The 25,386-nt window shown below is 37.4% G+C and overlaps 1 protein-coding gene across 2 annotated transcripts in view; it reads right to left on the bottom strand.

Annotated features, from left to right (window-relative positions):
- VTI1A (vesicle transport through interaction with t-SNAREs 1A) overlaps positions 1–25,386 on the bottom strand; it is a 276,823-nt gene that overhangs the window by 79,416 nt on the left and 172,021 nt on the right. For both annotated transcript variants that reach the window (XM_075717623.1, XM_075717622.1), the window contains one exon: positions 21,575–21,636. In XM_075717623.1, coding sequence (XP_075573738.1) covers positions 21,575–21,636 — 62 coding nt within the window. The remainder of the gene's footprint in view (positions 1–21,574; positions 21,637–25,386) is intronic.

The raw sequence follows: 25,386 nt of genomic DNA on the forward strand, positions 1-25,386 counted from the left end.
TCTTCTACATTTTTGCTTTCAGCCAAAGTACTTAAGGCACTGGGTAGCAGACACTGCAGATTCAGATCTATGAGTGTTTCCATTTTAACATCCTGTTTATAGTTCATTACCCAAAGTTTCTTGAAAGTTGCACTTCTTGAGAAGGAAATTCTCAGTTTTGGTTTTGGCTAGGTGATCTTCTGCTTGCTTGGGGGGTGTGTTTGTTTGTTTGTTTGGGGTGTTTTTATATTTGAACAAACGCAGTTCAGCTATTTGAACAACCAAAATGTTAAACATGGGTATTTCCCTTAAATATACTATGATTTTTTTTTAGTTGATTTTTGAAGCTGAAATGGCAAAGGGGTTAACAGCTAAAATCCAGAAAGAAAACTGAGAATTCTTACCAAGAATAAGGGGCTGGGCTTGTCTTGGAGAGAAAATATTCTCGTTTCAACAAGACACATGAGCCCAAGCAAACTGAGCACTGACCACATGCAGTAGATTTTTTTGTTTGTGTTTTTGCTGAACTAAGAAAGGATGCACCCAAGGGAGAGATTAACAAACCGAGGCTACTCAGTTCACAATGTTTGTTGTCCAAGTCACAGAGCAACAAAGAAAAAATGCCAGAAAGTCCAAATATTCTAAAAACCTATTGATTTTAACTTATTTCATGCTTCACAAGCCTAGAAAAAGATAAGCTGTGGGACTGAAAGACCAGGAGTACTGAAAATACAGCTTCAGATGCGTGTACCATTTATTAAACACCAGCCTCCCCCAGCATTTCTTTTATTTTTTCCCTCTTTTTTAAAAAACTGTGAAGAGCATAAACTTAGAAAAAGAAACACTCTAAAACTCAACATGCTTAGTTTTCTTATCCTACCAGACTCACAAAACCTATCTTTTTTAATAGGTTTTAACCTAGTGTTTAGGGTTTTTTTTTCCACCCCAAGATCAAGATTACTGTCTGTGGTTTTGTGATGTCAGTAATTAGCACAATAAATCATGTTCTGCTCCAGCAAGATGTTATGCCAGTACATATTATTGAGTCCTACATCGGACATAAAAAACAACAACAAAACCAAAACCAACTGAAGGGTGGGATTTTCAAAAGCATTCAGCATTGGCTGAATTTTACACCCAATGAAGTCAGAGGCAATTTAAAGCAAAAATAAAGAAACCCAAACAACCATAACATTCTCTTGTACCATATCATAATGAGGCAGTAGTAGGCTAACAAAAAGTCTAGCAATCAAGGTTCAAATGTTGGTATTCTCTTATAAAAGTCAGTTGGCATGAAATACCAGTGGAAGATAAGGAGAGTACTGATTGTTGTGGGCAGACTGCACAACATGCCCAAGTGTCACCTCCCTAACAGTATTGAGAACGGTATTGTTTTTGCTCTCCTAGTGTGAGGGCACTCTGGAGAGATTACACAATAGCCAAAATGTTTTTGTGACATGAAACCGGGACCTGGAATGAATATTTACCCCTTCTGATTTCATGTATTGAAGATGGCTGATGCAGCGTGCTTCAGTATTAGAAAAAAGGACTTCTTTCTCATCCTAATATGTGAGTAAAATAGAAAGTTAGTTCACATGGAAGGCCTGCAGTGTCACACATACAACTACGTAATCCCACAAGGTAATGACATCTCTTCCAGAATCCCAATATATTCAAGATATTAAAGAAAAAAACTGCTACAGAAATCTGCAAAATTAGGTATGAATGCTATGTTACATGTTTCACTATAAACAGTTGTGTAATGAATCAGAAAATAAATCCAAAGGTAATCTCATTCTTCAGCTTTTAGACAGTTGCAAAGCACACAGGCCTTTTTACTTGAGTTGTAGCTAGGAAAAAGCCATTAAAAAAGAACTGTAAAGAAATGTCTTCCATGCAGAAGATGGAGTCCAGTGTAATTTTGTTTGCAATTCTCCTAAATATGGGGAGTAAATGAAGTGCAGATCTGTAAATTCAAGATCATTACAATGCTACAAAGTCTAAGGCACTCAAATCACCTTCAGATGTTGCTGCTGTTAAAATTAACAATAACAGGAGCACAGTTGCTAATGTTAGGATACCAGACTCAGAAGTCTAGTCTATGAAAAAGGTTTGCCACTACAACAGTATAACTATTTTGGCATGAGCTTCTACTGGAGTTGCAACTTACCAGCAGAAAAAAAGTGCTTTTGTTGTTAGAGCTTATACCCTCCCCAAGCAAAACAGAATATACTGGCCAAAGCTTTTTTTTCTTCCCTGGTACAACCATGTCTATACTAGGGCTTTTGCCAATACATGCATGCAGCCAAAAATCACACCTCCAACTGACATTACTATACTGGCAAGCATTTCTAGCACTGGCCTTAAAGCAGTTATTTGTTCAATCATTGCTTTCCACAATCACCCCTCACCCTAAAAATACTGTATTTCTTCACAGGTAGAAAGCTGTGAAAAAAAAATCCTATCAGCTTAGGTCTTGTTCAGCTGTTTCTTCTCGGGCACAGATCTTTCCTTTGCCTTCACAAAAGTTGAATTCCCCCCCTTACAAAAACAGAATAAAACATTCTTGGGCAGGGGGAGCGTGAATCTTTAACCCCACAGCAGAACAAACAAACAGAAGTTCAGGTCAGCCCTTGTTCATCTTGCAACAGGGGCAGAGAGACAGAGAAAGAACAGAATTCTCTCAATACTAATGACTGCTGTTGCCATTCTCTACATACCAAAGTGAATACAGTCCCTCAGTTTCAAAAGTGCTATTTCTGTTCCTATTGCTGCATCTGACTTCCCAGCTAAAGCAGATTCTTCCATAAACAAAAAGTTGAACAAGTTTCACTCTCCAAGCTCACACAGAAAGTAGTACTTTCAAGGGGACACAATTAGTCCAAAACCAGGGGGTGAGGGGACAGAGGAAGGAGGAAAGAAACAGTTTTTCACAAAACCTCAGGCTGCCCTCCATGAGAAGAGGATTTTTATGCAACTTGTCTTGGTCTGAGATCACAAAAAACAACTATATGTTTTGAAGCACATTTGTTTTCAATAGTTGCAACATTTTTTGCAAAAAAAAAATTATCAAAACAATGGCTTTAAACATCGTATGGGAAAATGGAGCCTAAAGTGTTTCATTTTACTTCTAAAGCAGCAGTACAATATTTTCTTAATATCCTCCACCTCTCCAAGCCATTTCCTGTGGTTTGTCCTAAAATTTACCCTCGTCAGCCTAAACAGTAGTGTCAACTATGCGTGAAGAATCAGCTTGCTTTTGGACTGAAAACAACTGTATCCTTTTAAAATGCCATGACTGCAGCATCACTAGAGAAGCCAAAACCTGTGTGGATCTAGAGACAGAACTTGCTTCTGCTTCTTCAGGTTGGTCTTTTTCCCAAGCTAAGCGTCAAACGACTCATTTTGGGAAACACCATATTATTTCTGCCTGCGCTGCTTCTGTTCTGCAAACATTCAAGTATTATGTAGAGACTTGAAGATATACATTGGATTTGGCTTGATATTAAATTAAACAAGTATTTCCCTTGGAAACTGTCTAGCAGAGCCTGCAGAAATTAGTTGTAACTGCACCTGGATGTAGAATACTGTAGGTTTTAGGGAAATTTCCATGTCACACACTGGTTTAATGCGTTACTGGCACACGTAACCTGCAAAACGCAGATGTGGATACAGATTCCAAGGTTTAGAAATATCCACATTTAGGGTTTTGGTTTGAGCTCCTCCCTGGTAAAAACCTCTTCACTTCTGAGCACGTAATGATACTTTACAACTGCAGAGCTCTGCTATGACTCTTTACAGGTTGGAAAACCTTTCATTGTGCAAGTAACTCCCAAGATTACCAAAGGAAAGTAAGCCCCACAGCCAGCCCACCTGACGCAAGGAGAGTGACATCCGGACATGTTTGGAGTATCAACACCTCCAGTCCAGCTTCATGCTGCCAGGAGCTTTTTCCTGTTTGGATTCAAATGTAAAGACACCTGGGATCAAACGCAAATGATCTCTTTCAATTTCATCCACGGTGACGTAAGGTAAGGACTGCTTGACAGCACCCAGAGGAGTCGGTGCACACAGCCTGCAGGTACTCAGGGCTACTCAGGTTCCCCCTGCACGGTTCCTTCAGCCCTGGGTTTCTCTGAAGTACTTGCTGCCAGCTGCACCGAACTGCATACAGAAGAACAATATGCAATAAACAGACATCATTAGAGAAGTGTTATTTTTCTTATTACAGAAAAGTTGAGAACTTTCACAGTATCTTGAAACAGTGCTCAGAAATTACCTCTTCAGCTTGGCATCCATTCCCTCTTTAGGAACAAAACAACCCCAGCAATTACAGGAAAAAGCCAAACTGACATAACTAAACCAAGAAAGCCTTTTATCTATTCACCTCACAAGGGTTTTGTTTTTTTTTTTTTTAAACTGCTTCTTAAAGGCTTGGAAAAAAGCATTAGGTGCTCTTTGCACGCAGAACATTTATGACCTTGTTCAACTTCTTCAATATATTTCTTACTAATGCTTGCTGTATTAATGGACTCAGCCCAAGAAGTAGTAATATTGAGCTTTTTAATTGCTTTACACAATTAAATGCTAATGCTTCAATCATTAACAATAATGCTGAATACCATGCTTTGGAACACAATGTAAGCAATGTATTAAAAACAAATGCTTCACCAGGTTCCTACCTTTTCGTTTTTGTAAGTAGTTCAGAATAAGAAGCCTAAAAATAAACAGCATTTATTGTCACTAGAGAAAGTGCTACAGTGAAGAGCAGCAAACAACTGGTAGCCACAATTACAACCTTCACCCCTACAGCCTTCACAGAGCCTTTGCTGTTGCTGTCTATGTAAGCAGAGCAGAGCTGTCTGCTTCAGGGTGAGAGTTTTCTTGGAAATGTTTACTATAATGAGAGAATTTTCTGTTCTTTTTCTTTTAATCACAACACTGTCCAGTTCTGAGACCCGAATTGATGAAAAAAAAAAAAAAAAAAAAAAAGAAAAATCCAGATGACATTTCAAGGAATTTAATAATCAGATGCCTCATTGCATTGCTTGGGAGTGTGTTTCACATTATATTAAAATTATTGGCACCCGGTCATGTTATGGCAAAACTAGCTGACACCATGCTTGGTTACAGCTGTTGCCACAACAGTAGTTATTGGCAAGTGATGTGAAAGAGGACAAAGTGCTATTGTGAGCTTACACCAAGCTTTTAAACATTATGTCTCTAGTTCATAAAGAGGAAGGAAGAAAAGAAAGGCCGCCTCACCACATTGTGATTCTAAGTGAAGGTGTGTGACAAAAGAAGTAAAAAAAAAAAACCACAGAAGGGTATGGAGAGGAAGCACAAGGCAAAAAATGCAACTCAAAACTTTGGGAAGGTAAGATGGGTTAAGCCAGAAAAAAAAAAAAAGGGCAAAGAGCTCTTGGAAAGCAAACTGGCCCTTTGTCCCCCAAAGGAGCAGCAGATCTCAACCGTGACTTCGTGGGAAGCACCAAGAGTGGATCACACTCTGGAGAAGGCCAGTTGTGTTCCCAAGGGACTGTCTGTCACAGGTTGGCTGCTCTTGAAAATCAGGTCTTTGTGAGTGTGGTGAGGACACACATGCCTTTATGTCTACTTTCTTTGTGAGTCCACCCACATTACAGAGGGAAGGGTTTTACCTTTGGCTAAAATACTTGCATCTCTCTTTTTTTCTCCAGAAAGAAGCTGGAGAGCCTGCCTTACCACACAGATAGTTTCCCATTAAAATAATCAACAATAATGTTGGAACTCTGTTCCTTGAGAAGAGGTTTGTCTCCATGCCCAAGTGAGCCAACAGAGGAAAAATCAGCTGCTACACATTAAGGAAAAAGTAACACATTTAAAACAAAAACCAAAACAAAACAAAAGGAAAGGAAAAAGAATTTTCATCCAGTATTTAATTGCAAAAACATGGTGGGAGAGAAAGAGGATTCAAGAGAAACTCCAGGCCTTCTTGCATCTGAAACAGCCATTTTGCAATGTATGACAGAAATGTTTCAATGCTGGTTGGTGCAGAGAAGTGTCCTCAATCTTTTAAATTAATTTACTGACTCTGATGGTCATTTTTCCACAACACAATGTTACCCTAAGCCCCTCCTCCTACCTAGCCGAGCACGACCTAGCATTTGTTTTGATGTCCATGGTTTTGAGACCCATACTCTGTATTAATCCAAAATGAAAAATTCAGATCAGAGAAAACAGCCAAACAGTTGACCTATGTGAGTAGTGACTGTTGTCTATGTGAAAAAGTCAGCACTTTCCAGAAAACTCAACTGCCATGGAGTATCCAAGATACAAAAGTTATTTCCTGTTGTAAGAATGAGATATCTCACATGTGTTTTTTGCCAAAGGCTGATTTGAACAGTAGCCACAGGAACATAATATGTACAAACTGGTCTTACTATGTGACAAACAGTTTACAGAAAAGCAGGACTGGATTATATTTTAAATTTCTTCTAACACTAGTTATTAGCATGTCACATGCAAGTAGTATAATCAAAGCACTTGTTTACTTTTAAAATGTGGGAAGACACTAGAAAAGATTTGAAAAAGATTTTTTCCTTTCCTTCCTCTTTATTCCCCACTTATTTAAATATTCCCCTGCAGTGGGGAATCACACTACACGTACATGAAAACTGCAAAGTGAAACTGAATATAAACAGAAGGTGACTGATCTCATTTCACTGAGCAAGAGGGTTGAAGGCCAGAAAGGAAATAAATTGCTTTAGGGGTGGGATGTTAAGCAAATGTTTACACAATTTTCCAGTTTTTATCAAACATAAAATATAATCTAATAATCATCTAAGGAATGTTTTGAGAACATTTTCCCTTAAGTATTATTCAACATTTAGACATGGATGATCAAAAAGTAGAGACCCACTCCCACCAAGCATACAGCAGTATTTATCTCAAGCTCTCCCTAGCAGGAAAGATTACAAGGATTAGGTTTCAAGCTTGTGCAATTGCCTTTAGACAAACACAACAATATGCAATAAACTACTATTCCCCAGATGCCTTTAGGAAAAAAAAAAACCAAACGCTAATGACAATTAAGACTGAAGTAAAAGAAGAGCCAAACAAGTAACAATGCAGGACAAAGAGGCCCCCTTGAAAGATGCATTAGCATGGAAGCCATCAAATCAGGGGGTGGTGGCTTTCCAAGTGGGGAGACATTCTCTAGGGCCACTTCTTGGCTTCCTCCTCACAAAGGAGTTTATTCCTTTAAATGATGATTACATATTCTCATGGTTTGGATCAAAGAAAGCAGGGTACAGTGGGTCTCAAACTAAAGTCAGGCTCAGAACTCGATAGTTTAGAGGAGGGCCAAGTTTAACAGTACTCCCAACCAATCTCTATTACCCAGGTCAGCCACAACAATATTTTCCTATGAAACCTGTATTTAATTGGGTCAGTGGAGCAAGAGGACAAAGAGAAACTCTACTGTAAACTAGTCTCTACATTTATAAAACAGAGTTTTTCTCTGGTATCTTGTGCACCTGCTCCTCCTCTCAGATTCAGAGAACAAGCATTTGGGCACATACTTTTCCATTCAGTTCAATGAACGGAATTATAAGCATACAAAAATCACTGCCTGAAAAAGCATAACAGCATCTTTGCAGCACTGCCTTTTCTTTGGGTTCATTCAACACTTCCTACCCCACCTATGTGTTGTCTGTTTACAGTGTGCATCTCTGAGACGAGGTCCCTATTTCCTTAGTTGACTGCTAAGCATCTGGAACACTGCTAATATGGTTTATGTAGTATATTATAAAAAAATTGTGCAATAAGGCTTAACATCATATATGCGTATCATATAATTCCAAATACTCCATCTTACTCCAAAGAGGACATGGGGAATTTACTAAGAAACTACTACCTGTGAAACAATTCCTGTTTGAAGAATTATAAATGGCTCATCTCATTTGATCACTTAGATTCCTCAAAGAGGAATCATCTGATGGAACTAGCATGTGCTTGCTGGTAGAGCTTTAATAAATCATCAATAATTCAAAGATGACTGTTAAAATATGACCATATGACCAACCAAGTGCACCAGCACAAGAGATGTTCTATAAAGAATACTCTTCATGAAGAGGGTGCTCTACAGCATCGTTACCAGCTATCACATTCAAACTTCATTTTACCCTAGCTTTCAACATGTGCCTGCTACACAAACTGTCTAACAAACTCTCTTCTAACTTTACACCTAAGAGCAGCATGATGTCACTGGATGCTTCAACAAAATGCAATTGAAATCCACATTTTTATTTTCTCCTTAATCAGAAGTTGAACAGCAAAATATTGGAATTTCAAAGGCTCACCAGTATGTTTTTAGTCTTCACGTTACTACACGAGACAGAATTTTTATGCATTCCTAGATTATTTTCATGGCTTTACCCAACCATGTTCTGTAACACACTACGTTTCTTTTTGTTTGACCAGAGGCAAGAGGTCACGGTGCTAAAGGTAATTTTGGCCAGGGGAAGAAAGTGACTGTGTACCTTTACCCCTGAGTCTACACATCTCTCCTCCACACCTTCTTTGAACAAGGAAATGGCAGTGCTGTGATAGTAAGTCATAAAACATTTCATCTGTAGGGATATTTTTCTTCTTTGAGGAACCGTAAAGTACTTACAAACGTTTGTACGGTACTGATTGTTTGCAGGTTGACAGCAGCCAGCAGTAATACATCTCAGTCCACAGCAAGCTATAAGAACATAATTTCTGACAGAAGCAGTAAGGAGAGTGATAAGGAAGAAGCGGTTGCCTGGGCTAGTACATCAAGTTTAACATTACTACTCTTCTATATATACACTTAATCATTATGTCTCCAGGGATGCATTAATTCTATTTGTCAGACCAACCCAAATACTCTTTTCTGTCTGCAACACATCAAAAATGTCACCCAAGAAAAGATGAGCCTGTCACCTGTAGCCCTCAAAATTATATTATCTGAAGAAGACAACAAAGAATCAATACCACCTCTTTCTCATATCTATGTTCAGTAGTTAAGGAGATCAGGTACGTACTTGGTAATGGACTGTTATGGGAAATCAGATACTCCACATCCCTCGAGTCTAAATTCTTCCCATGCTTCTCTTTCACCCCTTTTAAATCCATTTAAGCCATAACTCCAAATCAGGACAGGCACTGCTACCAGTTAGTCCATGACTCACAAACTCTCATCAGGTTGTCATGAGAGGACCATGCATAGATTAATTAAGGGCATTTGCCCTTGGAATGCTTTGCTGAGATATGGAACATTATCCTCATTTTAGAGATGCACAGAAACAGATGCGTCCACAGTTACCCAAGATACACCCAGGACAAAGCTAGGATTCAAACATTAGTAGTCAAGTTTCTGATAGTATTTCCTATATTGGGATGGGGAAAAAAAGTCTCAACACCTTTATAAGATTAGAAATAAGTTAGTTACACAATATCTCAAAATCAAAAGGCAATACATCATGAAGCATATGGAAATATGCCAGTGCTTAATATTCAACTTACATGAAATACAGATACGAAAAGACTATAAAAGGGACACTTACAGCTGAGTCTTATTTTGTTTTATTTTAAATATTTTAACCATGAAAATATTGTATATTTTGAAAGCATATATAATGGCTCATAAAATTAGATGTTTTCTTCTCTTTGCTCATACACTTGAAAATACTTTATCTCTAAAATTTGTGCCATCATAAAAAAACCCTAGTAAAAAAATCTTCTTTCCTCCCACCCCAAGAATAAAAAGAAGAATGATATAATTAACTTGCCTTTGAAATAGATTTAAAGACTCAGAAAGCTATGTCCTCATATTTGTAACACTAAGTGGAAAGTGAACACATTTCTTTTTAGTACACAGACTTTTTTTACTGAGTATATATTCAGTGCCTCTGAGTATTGCTGCATTATGTAGGAACAGAAACCTAAATGAAATTCTCCTATGTGTTAATATTTTGCTGCTAGTTTTTTATACAAGTGCATACAACAAGAAATCACTAAGATCTCATCCTCACAGACGCTCTGCTGCTTTAAAAGATGACCTCAAACTGAGCTAAAGAACTGGCATTCACAGAGCTCTGCCTGTGCAGACCCATGCTGCTGAGCAGCTGTGGTGTTAAGCTCAAGACTACTCCTCCAGCCTTGCTGACCTGCAAACTCACTCTTAGCCATACCACTTCCACAAGTCTTTTCCCTCCGTTGCCTACTGACAATGCCAGTCAAGCCTTCACCCACTGATAAACCCAATTATATTTCCTCATAAAACACAATGAGAAATGAGACTGAGTCCTCCAATAAATACCTTAAGTTCTAGGCATCTTCTGCACAAGATGTGAAGTAAAACACTAAAATGAACATTACTGTTTTAATATGGGACTGCATGATCTTCCATCTCCTTAAAAATGTGCTAGCAAACAAGATTTTACTTATCAATGAATTTTTAATGTATTTTGGTGACTAGTTTTGGCGCTCACCAAGGATACTTTGGGGAAATGGAAATCTTGAGCAATTTTCTTTGTAGCACAAATACACACATTCATCTCTATCCCTTGAAAAAGATCGTGTTTTGCTGTTGCTGCTTGTTTTATTCTGCTTTCTGCCTAAGCTTTGCTGAAAATAAAATAAAATTAAATGCACTGTGAGAGCAGGCAACTTCTTGTCTCCAAAGTTTTGAAATCACTAAACTTTCTCATATTTAATAATTCAGACTCACTCCTCTAAATTTTGTCCATGAAAATAAGATGGTCTTTATATTCCAAAGATGTCTTCACAAAAGTCTGCAGTACTGGATTTTCTGATGCCGAGTGATTATGAAACCCCCTTTTGTTCTCAGAACTTCATGATGTATATCTATAACTCTTTCTTGTTTGTGAAGATAAGACCAGCCTTGTCTCTCTAAATGCCATTTCAAAGGAAGATTCACAGTTGTTTGACTTTTGATCTGTGTGGCAACTAGCTCGACCACCTGCGCTGGGTTTGAGCAGTTACTGAGCTTGCTTTGTACCATCTTAGGAACACAGCAAGCCTTTTAAACCAGAAAGAGCTGATGTGTGAATACACCAATTTACAATGTACATACAGGGTCCAACAATATGGGCATCTTTAATGACCAAATGTGTAAAGTGCATATATTGTTTACTGATTATATCATTAAATAAAACAGATGGCTCATATTCTCCATCCACCTACAGTGGATTAAAACACAATGGTGTAATAGTCTGGTAAACTGGTAATGTGAAACATTGCTTTGTACTGGTGTAGTAGTATAAATAGCTGTTCACAAATGAGGTACAAAGCCCCACTGCCACTAAGAGTAATTAGCTTAAGGCTGTACTGAAAGAATGCTACCTTCACAATCAACACATGTGTGCTATTCACACTGAAAACTGCAGTTGAAAAAATATAGTGGTGACAGAAAGCAGCAAGGAAATTTCTCTGCATGGATAAAGTAGACCATATGCTTCCCAACATCTAGGCAAGACCGGGTACGCTTAGAACCACATTTCTCAAACAATTCCCTATTTAAAAGCATTATTTGCAGCCACAATAAGAAAATGGTAGAAACATCCAAGTGCTATTTTTTTGCTTGCACAAGTATTTGTACCAGGAAGAAGGCAGGGAGTTGGTGCAAAAATAATTTTAAGATGCAATTTTTATTCCATAAGAAAAATTATTCATTAGTGTTGCAATCTCAAACTATCAGCAGATCTACTAAATAAGACAAGATGAAGACTTTGCTCTAACTTGCAAATGTTACAAAAACCTTCTGGGTTTACAGTTTAGTTAATACAGCAAAGTCCAAGCTAAACAAAAGCTCTTAGGTAATAAATGCTACATAGTGAGATCCTGCAAGCTAAGCCATGATGACACTCATGGAAAAATGTTAGTATTTGCAGAAGGCATATAGGTCAGTGAAGAACTCTTCTGCTATGTTTTTAAACAAGAGAGCACTAATAGCACTTACAATTCTAAAATTGTAGCTCCTGACTATTCAAATTCATGGAGTAATTTTTCAAGTCTTCAAAAAAACCCAATTAATAAACTCATTTTAAAATATGATTTTAAAATCTGAGTTATAATCCTGATTCTAAGACTGAAGGAGCATTAGCACTGAAAAGGTTGTAAAAGTCTCTCCCTTGTTTATATTATTCTAGATATTTCTGAAACAATTTCAATGATTCTCAATGAATTACTTCAGAGCTACACAAATGTTGCAGAGAACATAAATCTCAATGTTTATGGTAAAATTATTTTTTTCTGTCTTTCCCATTTTGCCCAATTTCCACACTGACTTTTCTTTGCCTTCTTGATTAGGTTCAAATCTTCCACATTAGTTAGAGCCAGCGAAAATTAGCAAATTTTCATCCTTCCTATCACCAACCAGACTAAACAATCTCTCATTGTAGGACCATACTTTCTCATTCATGAGTTTGTTATTCTTCAGACAGATGCTCAGCAGGTTAGCAATGTGTGAACATTTCTTCTGCAGAGTTTTAAAGGTCCAATACAACATAAGTACATGCTACACAAGGATATAAATTCTCAGTTTTGGTCTCATCCCACAGCAGCACTAATTTATCTGCAAAAAACTCTAAGTGATCCTGGTTTTCTTTAGCTGTTGATTTCTCTCAGCCATCATTTATTGCTGCCTTTGTAAAACTACAACAACAAACACCACCCCTCCAAACAAACTTTGCTCAAACCAAGAGAGATCCTCATTCAGTATTAGGGCTACAGACGAGAAAACTACTCACACAAAAAGGACTTAAAGAGGACTTAAAAGTTCAGGTCCTGGATTTTGTGGCAGAACTTCAGTGACTGACTTGAACAAAAACTGTACTCAGCAAATCCTGAGCTTTCCTTTGTTCTAGTTGTTGGTCTCTTAATCTCTCACGTCTCTTGAGCACAGCTGAAACGCTGACCTGCTACCATAAGCTAGATTGAAAATGATCTAATCTAAAAGATTAGCTAATAAAGACAAGATTCTGATATCACAGCAGTTTTAAATCAGTTTGATGACTTCATTGTTTTTTTAAAGATAAATTCCTTGGTGTGTGATCAGAATTGTGCTGGAAAGCTGAATTAATTTTGCTTTTATTAAAAGCCACCAATTTCAATCAAGTATGGCATGAAAAGTGCCAAGTGCTACTGGAAATCTTACTCAGAACACACAAAAGATCTTCTTTATCTGATAAAGATTAACAAAGCTTCCTGCAGAGACCTGACAGAAGACTAAGCAAAACACTTCCCATTCCCATCATTTGTTTCCAAATACTAGATCTGTCCAAAATGCTGGTGTGGCTATGGGCAAGGGTGGAAGAAGTAAGTTAAAAATTCTGATGTTTGTTTGACAACATTACTGCCTTTTTCTTAAAACCTTTAGAAGTGCCACAAAAAAGTTTTGTTGATCTTGTTTGAGTTTCAAATGTTACTTTTAGTCAGTTTAGCATACAGTCTAGTTTTAGTCCAGATATGCAACCTCATGAGAATGATTTAATTTTGGAGTCTCTATTTGCAAAGCTCAGTGACACCTACGCATGAAGCTACTGTTTGGAGCGGCTGAGCTTCCGGGATTTGCCTATTAGAACACTATCCAATTCTTCCATTTTACATGCCCGAATCCCATCAAAAGGCTTGGCTTGATGAAAACTGGAAACTAAATTTAATTCTGTACACTACTATTTATGTTCTCTAATTCTTGAGAAGTTCAGCAGAAATTTCTTTTCACAGCAGAAGTCATGGGCCATGACAGAGCACAGAAATCTCCTCAAATGCACCAGCACATAAAAGCTCTCTGTCTACCCAGGAAGAAAGATTTGGGCTAAACTTTAGGGAAAACTTGGAACAGTTTAATTGAGAGATGGGGAATGTTCATTAGCGCAGAGCAGGCCAGACGAATGTCTGCCAGGCTTGAAACAGGGACAGTCAATCTTGCATTAACACAAAAGAATGAACTTTTCTGTGATCACTTCCAAGATGATTCTATTTCTCTTTTGGCAAATTTGTAGATTAAAATGAAATGACCCATGTAGCAAGATATCATGCAGATCTGTGATCAGAAAACATTACATTTAGGAATTTATGGCTTAAAAACTCTGTAGTAAATGGAATGTGTAAAATTTGGCATATATTGTTCTGTGACAGTTATACTGTGAGTGGTGTCAAGAACAACATGATCCACAATTTACTACTGGCCTTAAGGAGTTTGACTTCATTGATTTCTGAAGAGTTGTCTCCAATTACTTCAGCAATTACCAATGTCAGCTTATGCTAACAGGTTCCCTGCTTCACATAAACAATCTCACCACATTCAAAATATTTTCACTATGTTCACTATTCCTGAACATCATGTCAGAGAGAACTCATCCAACTGGAAACTACTTGTAACTAACTACTGCAAGCAAGCACTGCAATGATTATGTTGATATAGGACATGCCTTCTCATGAAAGCATGTCATGGGACATCTATTGTGGTTCAGACACGACAACGCTGACTATGAAATGCCTTTTGTTTCACTCATGACACTGTGAACCTTTTTAGGCTCTAGCTGCTTAATGATAGTCAACATATCTCAATACAGAGAACAATCACAAAGGGTTACATGATATTTAACCTATTACGATGCTTTACATTCTTGGTATATGCAGTCTAGGACTAGCTTGGATAATTATCCATTGGGACCCTGCTTTCCTGCAGAAACACAACTGTGCTTTAGATAATGTTCTTTCCAGCTGTTCAGCTGGACATAAGCAGATGGAAGGGGGGCAAATGAGATAGTAATTCCAGATGATAGAAAAGAGGGAACAGAGAGGACAGAACAAAGACCATTGTACATTTAAAAAAGGAATGGAAAAAGAGAATTAGAATTATTGTCTGAAGAATGCTGAGAGCCCTGCTTATAACGGATGCAGTGTAGGCAGCTTGACACATGGATAAAGCTTTCCAACAATCTGAAAAATAAAACAATACTACAATATAAATGCTTCTATCTCAATGAATGAAGGACATATCCTTCTAAGACTTTGTCTAGGTGCAAGGAGATTACAACACTGACTTATTTTATCCTATGCACTTAAGTTATTAAAATGTAAAGATCCATCATGATGCTCCTTTTTTTTTTTCCAGGTTTGGAGTAAACTTAACTCTGTATCACTTAGGCTGTTGGAGCTGAAGGTTTGAAAAGGCTAAGGTGGTATTAAACTAATCATAGCTACATGCTTGCCATGTTGAAATTGGTCCCATTCTGTGAGGCATTCAGTACCTTCAGTATATGGCTTGAAATTCTCTATGTACACTGCTTGCTGTAGCTATGGTGGTTATACAGCGGCTCAAAAGACTTCTGCACCTTCTATTCTGCATGAACTGGAAAGTATTTAACACTGAATGAAAGTAGAGTAAGATTTTTCAAAAGCATTTTGGAAACAACATACAGAACACTGCCCAAGAAAGATGAGCAAGATTTATAGAATGACTCTCAATTGATTATTAAAAATAAGAAATGCATCTTACATACATCAGATTATGTCATACCTAAATTGAGAACAGGGAACTCACAGTGTCCCATACTTTTTAAAAATTCTTGCTGTTCAGACCTAGAGTTACATTTCCTGTTTTTTCGTTGGACTCCTAATGACGAAGAATGCTTACCCTTGGGAATTTTGTTGACATTACATTTACATTTTCCAGATGTTTTGTCCATCACTTCCACCAAGATACAAGGTTTCTTTTTAAAGTCAGAGACAAAGTGAGGAACGACCAGGTACTAATTAATGCCAAGGTTTAATCTGGAATAACAAGCTGTATATTCCTTATCCGAAGACTACCTTGTGATTAACAGCACCACAAAGCTTAACAGTTTCCTTCTGAAAAGATTCAAAACTTCATAACTGATAAAGCTTAGTTGCATATTAAAACACAAACATGTACAATAATATAAGAATCAAGTAACTATATTAAATGTAAAAGTCAGGAAATTTAAAAAAAAGTTCTTACACTGAGAGTAACAAGCACTAAAATACCCTATGTATATTTTATGGTTTCCATTTAAGAACAGAAATATTAAGGACAGGGTTTGCTCTGTAATGGACCTTGGCAAGTAACACAATAAAAGCTGTGTTGCCCCAAGAGATGACCCAGAATCATTCTGCCACTCACTCCCCCCATATTCAGTCTCCCTCAAGTTAAGGGAATTGTTCCTCTGGTTTAAGTTAACCATATGCTTAAATATGTTCCTGAATCAAGGTCTAAATTACTGAAGTAAACAGCTGCAGCTGTAAATATTTAACATGAAGCAAACATGGTGCTAAAGAATTTGCCGTTTCAATCACTTTTCAGTGTAGAAATACATCGTGAAGTAAAAATAGAAACATAGGTACCAAAATGTTGCTGAAACAATTTCTACTCAAACTTCTTTTGGCTTGAGACCAAATACGCAAAGTTCCTGCCGGAAAGAGGAATTCCTCTATTAGCATGAACACAAGGCAAATCTAACTGTACGTTAAACTTCACTCAGTGTCTGCGATACGAAGACAGTCCTCCAGAAAACTGCAGAGATTCAACAGTCGTGGCCTAGTATGACTGATACTGAGATAGGCTTTACCTCAGAAGAAAATCTTTTTTGTTATGGACTTTTGGGGATGGAAACAGAGATTGGTAGGGAAATAGGGGAAAAAGACAGAGACAACACTCACTGTTTGTTTTGGTTTGCCTCCACAGGGACGTGACTGTCTCTGCTGCTATTCTGCATATGGAAATCTGAGCTTCATAGTCATGAGAATAGGCAGAACAGACATAATTAACTTTTCACATCTCTACGAGTGTGAGAAAGCAAATAAGAAAAATTCTTGCGCATCCACTGCTGAACAGCCACCCAACCAGGTCAGTGGGTGGAGGCAGAGCAGCCTGCACCCTCTTTAAACAATTGCGCTACACTGAATGTCATCTCAGCCTAATGACCTCTTCAGAACTGCTGAAGTTGTTTGAGAACTGCTAGGAACAATTGTAATCTAGACCCAAACTCTGAAGGCCAATTCTAAAACACTTAAGTTTTAAATCAATTCTGCTTAGAACCAGAAGCAATGGACACAAGTTGGATGCTGGGAAATTTCAATTAGATACCTGGAAAAATTGCTTATTTCAACTGCTACTGGAAGAGATTGCTTAGAGAGGCATTGGTATCTCCAACTTTGGATGTATTCGAAACTTGACTGTAGAAGTCTCTGAGCAACCTGCTCTAATTAGACTTGCTTTGAGCAGTAGGTTGGACCAGATGACCTCCAGAGGTCCCTTCCAACCTAAATTGTCCTATGATACTATGAAATGATGAAAAATAACTGTAAGGTCTGGACTATCCCGGAGTTCAAAAGCAATTTTGACTAGAAGTGATACAGGAAGCAGGACTACCAGAATCATGTTCACAAAATGGGTAGACGTGGCACTTTGGGGCATGGTTTAGTGGGCATGGTGGTGTTGGGTTGATGGCTGGACTGATGGATGATCTTAGAGGCCCTTTCCAACCTTAATGATTCCTAGTTTTTACTTTCATTAAAAAATAATCCAGCCAGCAAGCCAGGGAATGTGAAATTATTACTCTACCTTTAACCGGTTTAGTGGTGGACTTGGTAGTGTTAGGTTAATGGTTGGACTGGATGATCTTAAAGGTCTTTTCCAACCTAAATGATTCTATGATTCTATAATTTTCCTGGAAAGAAGAGGGAAGCTTGACTACATGTAGCACAGAGTGGGAGGCATTCCCTGTTTCTGACTGTAGCCACATTGGTCATGCAGCTGTTGGCAAATCATATAACTTAATCACCTGAGAGCTGAACACTTACTGCTTCATTTCCATCAGCTGGAGCTGGTGTCTCTGTCCTGTTGGAAATCAAATTTTAAAACTCTCTTTTATAAGAGCAGATGTGTTCATGTGCTTCTCAAAGCATCATTGATAACAACTCACAAGACTGAAATCTGAAGATTACAAGAGAATTTTTGGCAAAAAAATTTCCTGGTGAACCAGACAGAATAAAACTTTGTTCTGGAGGACAGTAGCTATTTTTCTAAAATTTTTTTCTGCAATTGAGAGGGGGGTAGATAGAATTTATTTGCTAATTGGATAAAGATTCAGATCTAGTGAAATTTTTATCTGGTTACTTTTAGGTTTGTTTGTTTCCCACTGCGCCATGTGTGGCTTGGAGACTGTCCAAATTCTTTTCTTAAAAGCTTTTCTAGGCTATTGGCTTAGGATATGGGCAAAAGACTGAAGATCTTTCAGAACATATTCTTTTCTGCTTCTTTCTAATGCACTGTGCGCTCCCCAATTCACAATGGGGTAGCTGCCAAGGGATAGATGTCTGAGATGGCAATATCACAGATGACCACAGAAGATGCCATTTCCTTATGTTAAAACCTATTATTTGAAAATTCTGTAACTGAAATGACACTAAGCTTCTGTTACAGTCTCACAGTTTTAAAGAGGAGTCATAAAATGTCAGGATGTCCAGAGCTATAGATACATGTAAAAGGAAATGATGAATGTTTTGACATTATCAACATGCCAATACCATCCTAGTAAGGCAATGCCGTAAGTTTAGCTGAATCTCAGTAGGTTTATTTAGAGAAAAAAAAAAAAAAAAAAAGAATATTATGAATGTATAGGCCATTTCAAAGCGAGAATATATAAAACTATTTATTACAAAAAAATTCCTTACCCAAATACCCAAAGTACTGGGAGATAACAAATTCCAATACATAAGACTGGCTACTTTAAATTGCTAGAGCAGCAAACTGGGATAGGAATACCTGTCCCTATTATGCCACTGATTTCCTTAGTGTGCTGTTGCATCCTACAAAACCTGTCCCTGCTTTTATTCCCCATCTCCAGAACATTTCATGCACAAATACATGGCTGGGGAATTTAGGTCATACAAAGGGAGTAATTTAGCCCTCTAGCTATCTAAGTATCTAATTTTGTAATATATTTGGCCAGATTCAGAAGAGATGCTGTTTTACCTTTCCCAGATGGTGAAAATAGAAATAGTTAGGCATTAATTTCATGCACAGGGTGTTAGGCTGGCATACGACTTCAAGCATATCAGCAAATACATATTGTGGGAGGAGCAACTAAGTTGAGCAATGTTCAGTTTAACATTACCTTTTCTGTATAGTAATGATGTGAAGAATAGTCTTCCAGCATTTTTCTTTATTTGTTCCAGTAATTAAGTGAAATATTGTGTGGTATGTACTGAAGTATGCAGAAATTAGGACACAACTGCCAATCTGTGCTAATTATTTTTCTTACAGTTGTATTTATCTAATTTGTGCTGATTTCTTGGGGTCTGTATTTTATGATTATTCTTGTGACTAAACAACATTGGGATGATGCTGAGGCTGGGATAATGCTAAACCCTACTACCTAACAGTCACAAACAAATTAAATTCACCGTAGGTCTGTTATGTGGTTTTAAATAACATCCTGAGAGTCTTCTACTGCAAGCTGCATCTATGCCAAGGCATTTCTTTTGGCACATTCACCTGAACTGAGCTTAAATCCTAACCTGCCTTTCACCAGATGGGTGACTCAGCTCAGCATTTTTGTTAAAGGAAATCCAGTGCCTTTCTGACACACGGAAACATGGCATCTTGGTGTTCGACTACATAATCCTTTTGTCTGAAAAGAAGAGCCCAAGTATATTTCAGGAAGATCATATTTTTCATTTGGCTTATGGAACACTTATAAACTAGGACTCCTAACTGTGATTCCCAAACACAAAACAAAGTCAAAGGTTACAGCATATGTTTTTGTTTCAGCTTCTCCAAATTACTTGCAAATGTATTCAAACACAATATGAGGAGATACTTTATTTTATTGAAAATAACAGACTACAGGGTGCTGCAAAAAAGGCTGAGGTACCTCAAGCATAAACATGGAAAGAATACATTGGTTTAGAAACCCATAAATCCTTATTTGAATCTGCCAACCTGAAAGCCAAGTAAAGCCCGAAAAAACTATTTTTCCTAAATGCTATGTCTGATTAAGCCATACTATTAAATGACAGCTGAACTTTAACATTAATATGATATTATTTAAATAACTGCATGATTTTTTTTTACACTAAAATGATGAATGATTTTTGGACAGCTCAATTGACATAAAGCAAGAAACCCCTTTAATGAGATTTGACAAAATGGAGACATATGCAGAATATTTGTTACAGCTCATGTCGCAGAGCTCTTCCTGGGGAGACTTGGGTTTGGTCGTGTCTTTTCTTTCGTTCATTTTTTTTATAGTTTATTTTGATTGTCTACAGGCACTGAACCATCCCTTTCAATTGCCACTTCCTTTCTCCATGGATTTTGAATTTAGCTCATGTCATTTACATATTACTCTTAATCAGAGAATTTTATATGTTACAGTTTAGAGTCGGAATTGTAAGAAATCTGTGGAATGAAGGCATGAAGTTCAGTCATTTTAACCGTTGTCAACTGGGTATACAAGGAACTAACAAACATATTTTTCTGAGGAGACTTATGAAGAGATAAAGCTTGCATTAAAGAACAACTTACTAAATTCTGGTATTGATATTTTCCAAGCCAAGTGACAAATCAACAGCTCTGCTAAAACTTTCCCTTCTTTTTTTCTTTTTTTTAAGAAGCAAATTGCATTAAGCAAATATGCAACATAAAAGCCCATGGCAAGGGTAATTTCATACTAAACACTCCAGAGGATGCTCTAAACTCCTTTAAACCCATGTTTTCATAGCACCCATCACCACCTATTAGAGGGATGTTTTTCTCCTTCAGGAAGCTGAATATATACAGAAATATGGACATCACAGAGAAGCCCAGGTGCTCTTTCAGTGAGTAAAGAACACATACCCAGAGATGCCACTAATTCAAAAAATCTGTCTGGGAAGGTACAGATGTAAATATAAGGTGGCTAGTAATTACTGCATAACTCCCTCCCTGCAGTCCCACATAGATTTTTAGGATGTTGCAAATTTTTCCTTTCTGTATCACCTCACTTTGATCCCAGGGACAATTTTCATAACATTTAAGCATGGAAGAAAAATGCTAAAACCACAAAGTCTGACAATGTGTCTGCCCCATCTATTCAGACAGAATTGATCATCTCAACCTTTTCTCTGTGTGTAAATTTACGCTGCCCCAAAACATTTACAAACTTTCTCACATAAAATCTAACAGGTAAAAAACCCTGAAAACACCGAAATCACTCAAGAATAAGGAACACAGGAAAGCATCATCAAAAAGCTTAATTTTAGAACACACATACAAAAAACCCCAAATACAAAGAAACAAAGATGAGAAATGACTGAGCAAGGGGTAATCCCTCAGGCTACAGAAAAGTCTTTCCATAGCTGTGATAAAGCCTTCTATCTAACCATGCCTGCTTCACTACCAGCATTCATTCAAAGACATTCTACATAGCAACCTGTGTAAAAAAAAGTCAGGTACGCCAGCAAAATTCTGAGGTTGAAGTAAAACTAAAAATAAAGGCACGGAAGGAGAGAGAGGAAAAAAGAAAGAGCAGAAGTGTCCCTACCTTGGCCTTACCTTCGCAACATTCCCGTCAAAATCCTGGAACTCTTCCCCAGGTTTGCATCTGTTTCTCTAAGCTGGGGAGAAAAGAGCCCTATTAAAGGCAAAAGCCACATGTACTCCATTCTGTACAAAGCACAGATATTTCTACTGTCATTTTAGTCAATCGACTTCAGTTTTGGCCGACAACAAACTCTCGTGTAAGAAAGCCACTGAACCTCTGAAATTTAAAAATGTTTTGTCTGGTTTTCGCTTACATAAAGATGAAACCCATGGAAGATAAGACATTGAGGCAAAAAAGATGAACCAGGATAAAGAGCAAAAGCTTTACAAATAAAGGGTTGCGGGTAGAAGCTATATAAATTGGTATCCATAATTCCCATTGATGTGTGTATGTGTATTGGTTATGTATATTAGTGAGGGCATCAAGGGCTGAAAAGACAGCCATGCGCTGTGTTCCTGATGCTTTATGAAAAGAAAAACAAACATATCTTTCTTCCACTGTTTTCAAAGACAGTAGTTTAAAGAAAAAGCAAAAATACCAAACAGTGTCCTTTTACCAATTCTATGTAAAAGAAATATGCCTATACTGTCCCTTAAATACAAAACTTGTACTGACCATACAGCAGCCACCACTGGGATGGATGCCCAAATACTTTGTGAACAGTACATAAGGCACAGCTGTATAACATGTATTTTTACACGTAAGGATCACTCACTCACTGAAAATATCATTTTTGTAGTTTAGTAGGACACAGGAAACCTACATGTACAGCTAAACTTAAGTAGCTGACTTGTTCTACGGCTCTCAAAATTCTTGCAAAATAGGCAAAAGCACAACTGAATAAAAAATGAAACTGGGGAGGTGAAAAGTTATGAAGCAAATGAACTTCATATTAAAAAAGAGCAATTACTTCCATTGCTCTTTAAAAGGGATTAAAACCTCCCCTCTATTTTTGTGTTTATTAGTGTCCCACAAAAGGAAGTCTAGAAATGAAGAAAGGTATAGGAAGAACAGAGTTATTCTCCTATTGCCTCTTTTGCTACTGCTAGAGGAAAGACATCTTTTGACTTTTTAGAGATCTTGGAACCAGTGGGACATCAAAATCTACTGTAAATGATAATGTAAAGGTTGTCAGTTATGAAATAGCAGGCACCACTGTTTCTAACATGCCTGGAAACGCAGCTGTGTGTACATAAATTAAAACATTCTTCTCCTTATGAAAGCTGAATATTTACCTCTTCATTATCAAATCAGACTGAAAGGATTACCTGACTCATTGACTTCTTACTAAAGAAATTTGTTGTAGGAGACAAAATGCATCCTGTGTTATAAATCCATCAGAACAGTAACACTGTCAAGAAAAGTGGCAGTCTTCCAATAACAAATCACCTTCACCATAACAAACCACTATTATATCTTGAATATATGCGTAGCAGCCATACTAAAACCAGTTTCTATTCTGAAGCCAAATACTGTAAACATTTGCTACCAGATTTAATGTTTATTACTGAAATCAGTAGTTGCAATCAATGACACATAAATTTGCGTAAATTTCCTCCTTGTTCTTGTAAAAGGTATTAAGGAAATATCAAGTGGAAGCTGGGATTGGATACCACCATCCAAGACCTGCTCTTAGCAGTATCATATTCAGTGGGAAGGCTTGACTCTCAGATCTCTGTAACTATGTGCCATAATGGAACAAAGATGAGCACTATATTCCAGGGAGGCCATTCCCTCTTTTTTTCCTGATTCATCTAGACAATTCAAGCTCCAGAAAAGCAGTTTAGCCCAGTTTGACACAAGTAAGAGAAGAAAAAACGTCACAATAATTTTTAAAAGGCTCATTAAAAAGCCAAGTTCTTATCTATGCTAGAAGGGAATCTGAAGTACAAATGTATGCTTTACATCGGTCTTTTATTATTCATAAAGATGCATTTAACACTTGGGGCTTCTCCTCCCTTTTCACAGAAAACTAGCTCTCTCCTTTTTGCCATTATATGTTTGATCCTAACTTTCCTCTCTTGCTGCAGGATTCTACCTGACAGCTAGAATCAGTAGTGATAGGAAGGGGAAGCTGAATTTTAGAGGTTTGACAAACTCCTCTAAGCAAGACAACCTCATATTTTTATGGTAATAAAAAACCCCACAAAATAAGCAAAAGAAATGTTGAAAAAGAAACAAACACGTACACACAGAGTTGGAAGATCTCTAGCTACCTCCCAAGAGAACACTAAAAAACCACCTTTTCTTCCTGCATGGTCAGAAAAAACAACATAAAGAGTTTCAAACTGTAAGTTTGTTTTTATTTAAAACTGAAATATCTGATGGTAGTTCTTCCATCATTTCTTTTCCAATACCAGTGTGCTGCAGAAGCCAAAGAACTGGTGGCATGCAAACCTATTAAATAGCATATGATGGGACTTCCTTGTTTCACAAAACTGCTGTAGTGAAAACATTTTAAAAGATGCTTTGATATTAGCAATGGCAAATCTACATGGTGTTTAAGAAATCTTTTAAAAAATAATATTAAGAATAATAATGAGAAAGGAAGGAAGATGAACAAGATGCTGATGCTGATATCTTGTCTGCCTTAGACACATTTTAATTGGAGGTTTTCCTAAACAATGTTGCATCTTTAAGAGTCCTTTATACTCCAGTTAACCTATCTGACTCTTGTAGCAGAGCTTTTATCCCTTCGCTTTGGCTTTAAAAAAAAAAGAGTTTAGAGTATTCCTCTTCACAACTGTTATTACACATGTATTTTGCACTGTACATGGTCTTTATTTATTTGAAATTATACTAGCTGTGTCTTGCATTTTTCTTCATTCAAATGTTTTACTCTACAGACAGGAAAACTCATATATGTAAATTTAACCAAACTACAGAGACACTAACTCATTTAAATTTTGCTCATAAGAAAATCTTCCTAATTTCCACAACATTGAACTGCTAAGAACTGACCATCACACTCAAGATGACATTTGACTTTCAGAAGACAAGTTCGTTCCCTGGTTGATTAGATAATAACTCCACGTATTTAGTGTAAAGCTATTATGCATTGACAGAGCACCCTCTGTCCTGGTCTTTAAAAAATCTCCACACAATGGAAAACTTGCCAAGTTATCCGAGATCATCCCTGATTGTACATCTGAGTATACAGACAGCTGGGACAGATGCACTTGTGTGGTTCCACTGGAGAACTTTTCTGAATTCCCTAACCAAAATACTTTAAGTGGCATATGATAAAAACTTGAAATTTGAGATGCTCCATTTATGACAAGAGGTCTTTCGCTGAACTGTGATGGGATCCACTTTCCTAGAATACCCTTATTTTTAATCTTGCTCCTTGCAGCTTACAGGTTTTGCGATTGAAGAAATTTGCTCTTCAGGTGGAAAGCACAGAAAAGGAAAAGTTACGCTATGAACCATGTGTACAGAGTCATCAGAACTACACTCCCTCTTTCCTGAGAATTTTTAGGATCAGCAGAAAGGGATACACGTTATTCATTGCCATTGCCTAGGTTTTACTTGTCCAGCTAGAAACAGCATCTTAGACTCAGCAGTCACTAGGGATGTGAGGAGTAGAGGTGAAATAAGACACAAAGTTGCCTGAACAACACTTGGTAAATGCTCACAATCCTTAGTTACATTTAATGATTCAGTTATACTTATTGTTTTAAAGTAGCTAATGCCCAGGACTTCAGAAAGCAACTGGTACAGCTCACAGAAAATGCCTCATTAAAGCCATCATATGAGCCTTTACCAATCAAAGCTACCAAGGTAAAGAAACTCCCTGGGACAGATAAAGGAGTTTTCTTAAGTG

Source organism: Pelecanus crispus, chromosome 10, assembly GCF_030463565.1.
Source record: "Pelecanus crispus isolate bPelCri1 chromosome 10, bPelCri1.pri, whole genome shotgun sequence".
Lineage (NCBI taxonomy): Eukaryota > Metazoa > Chordata > Aves > Pelecaniformes > Pelecanidae > Pelecanus > Pelecanus crispus.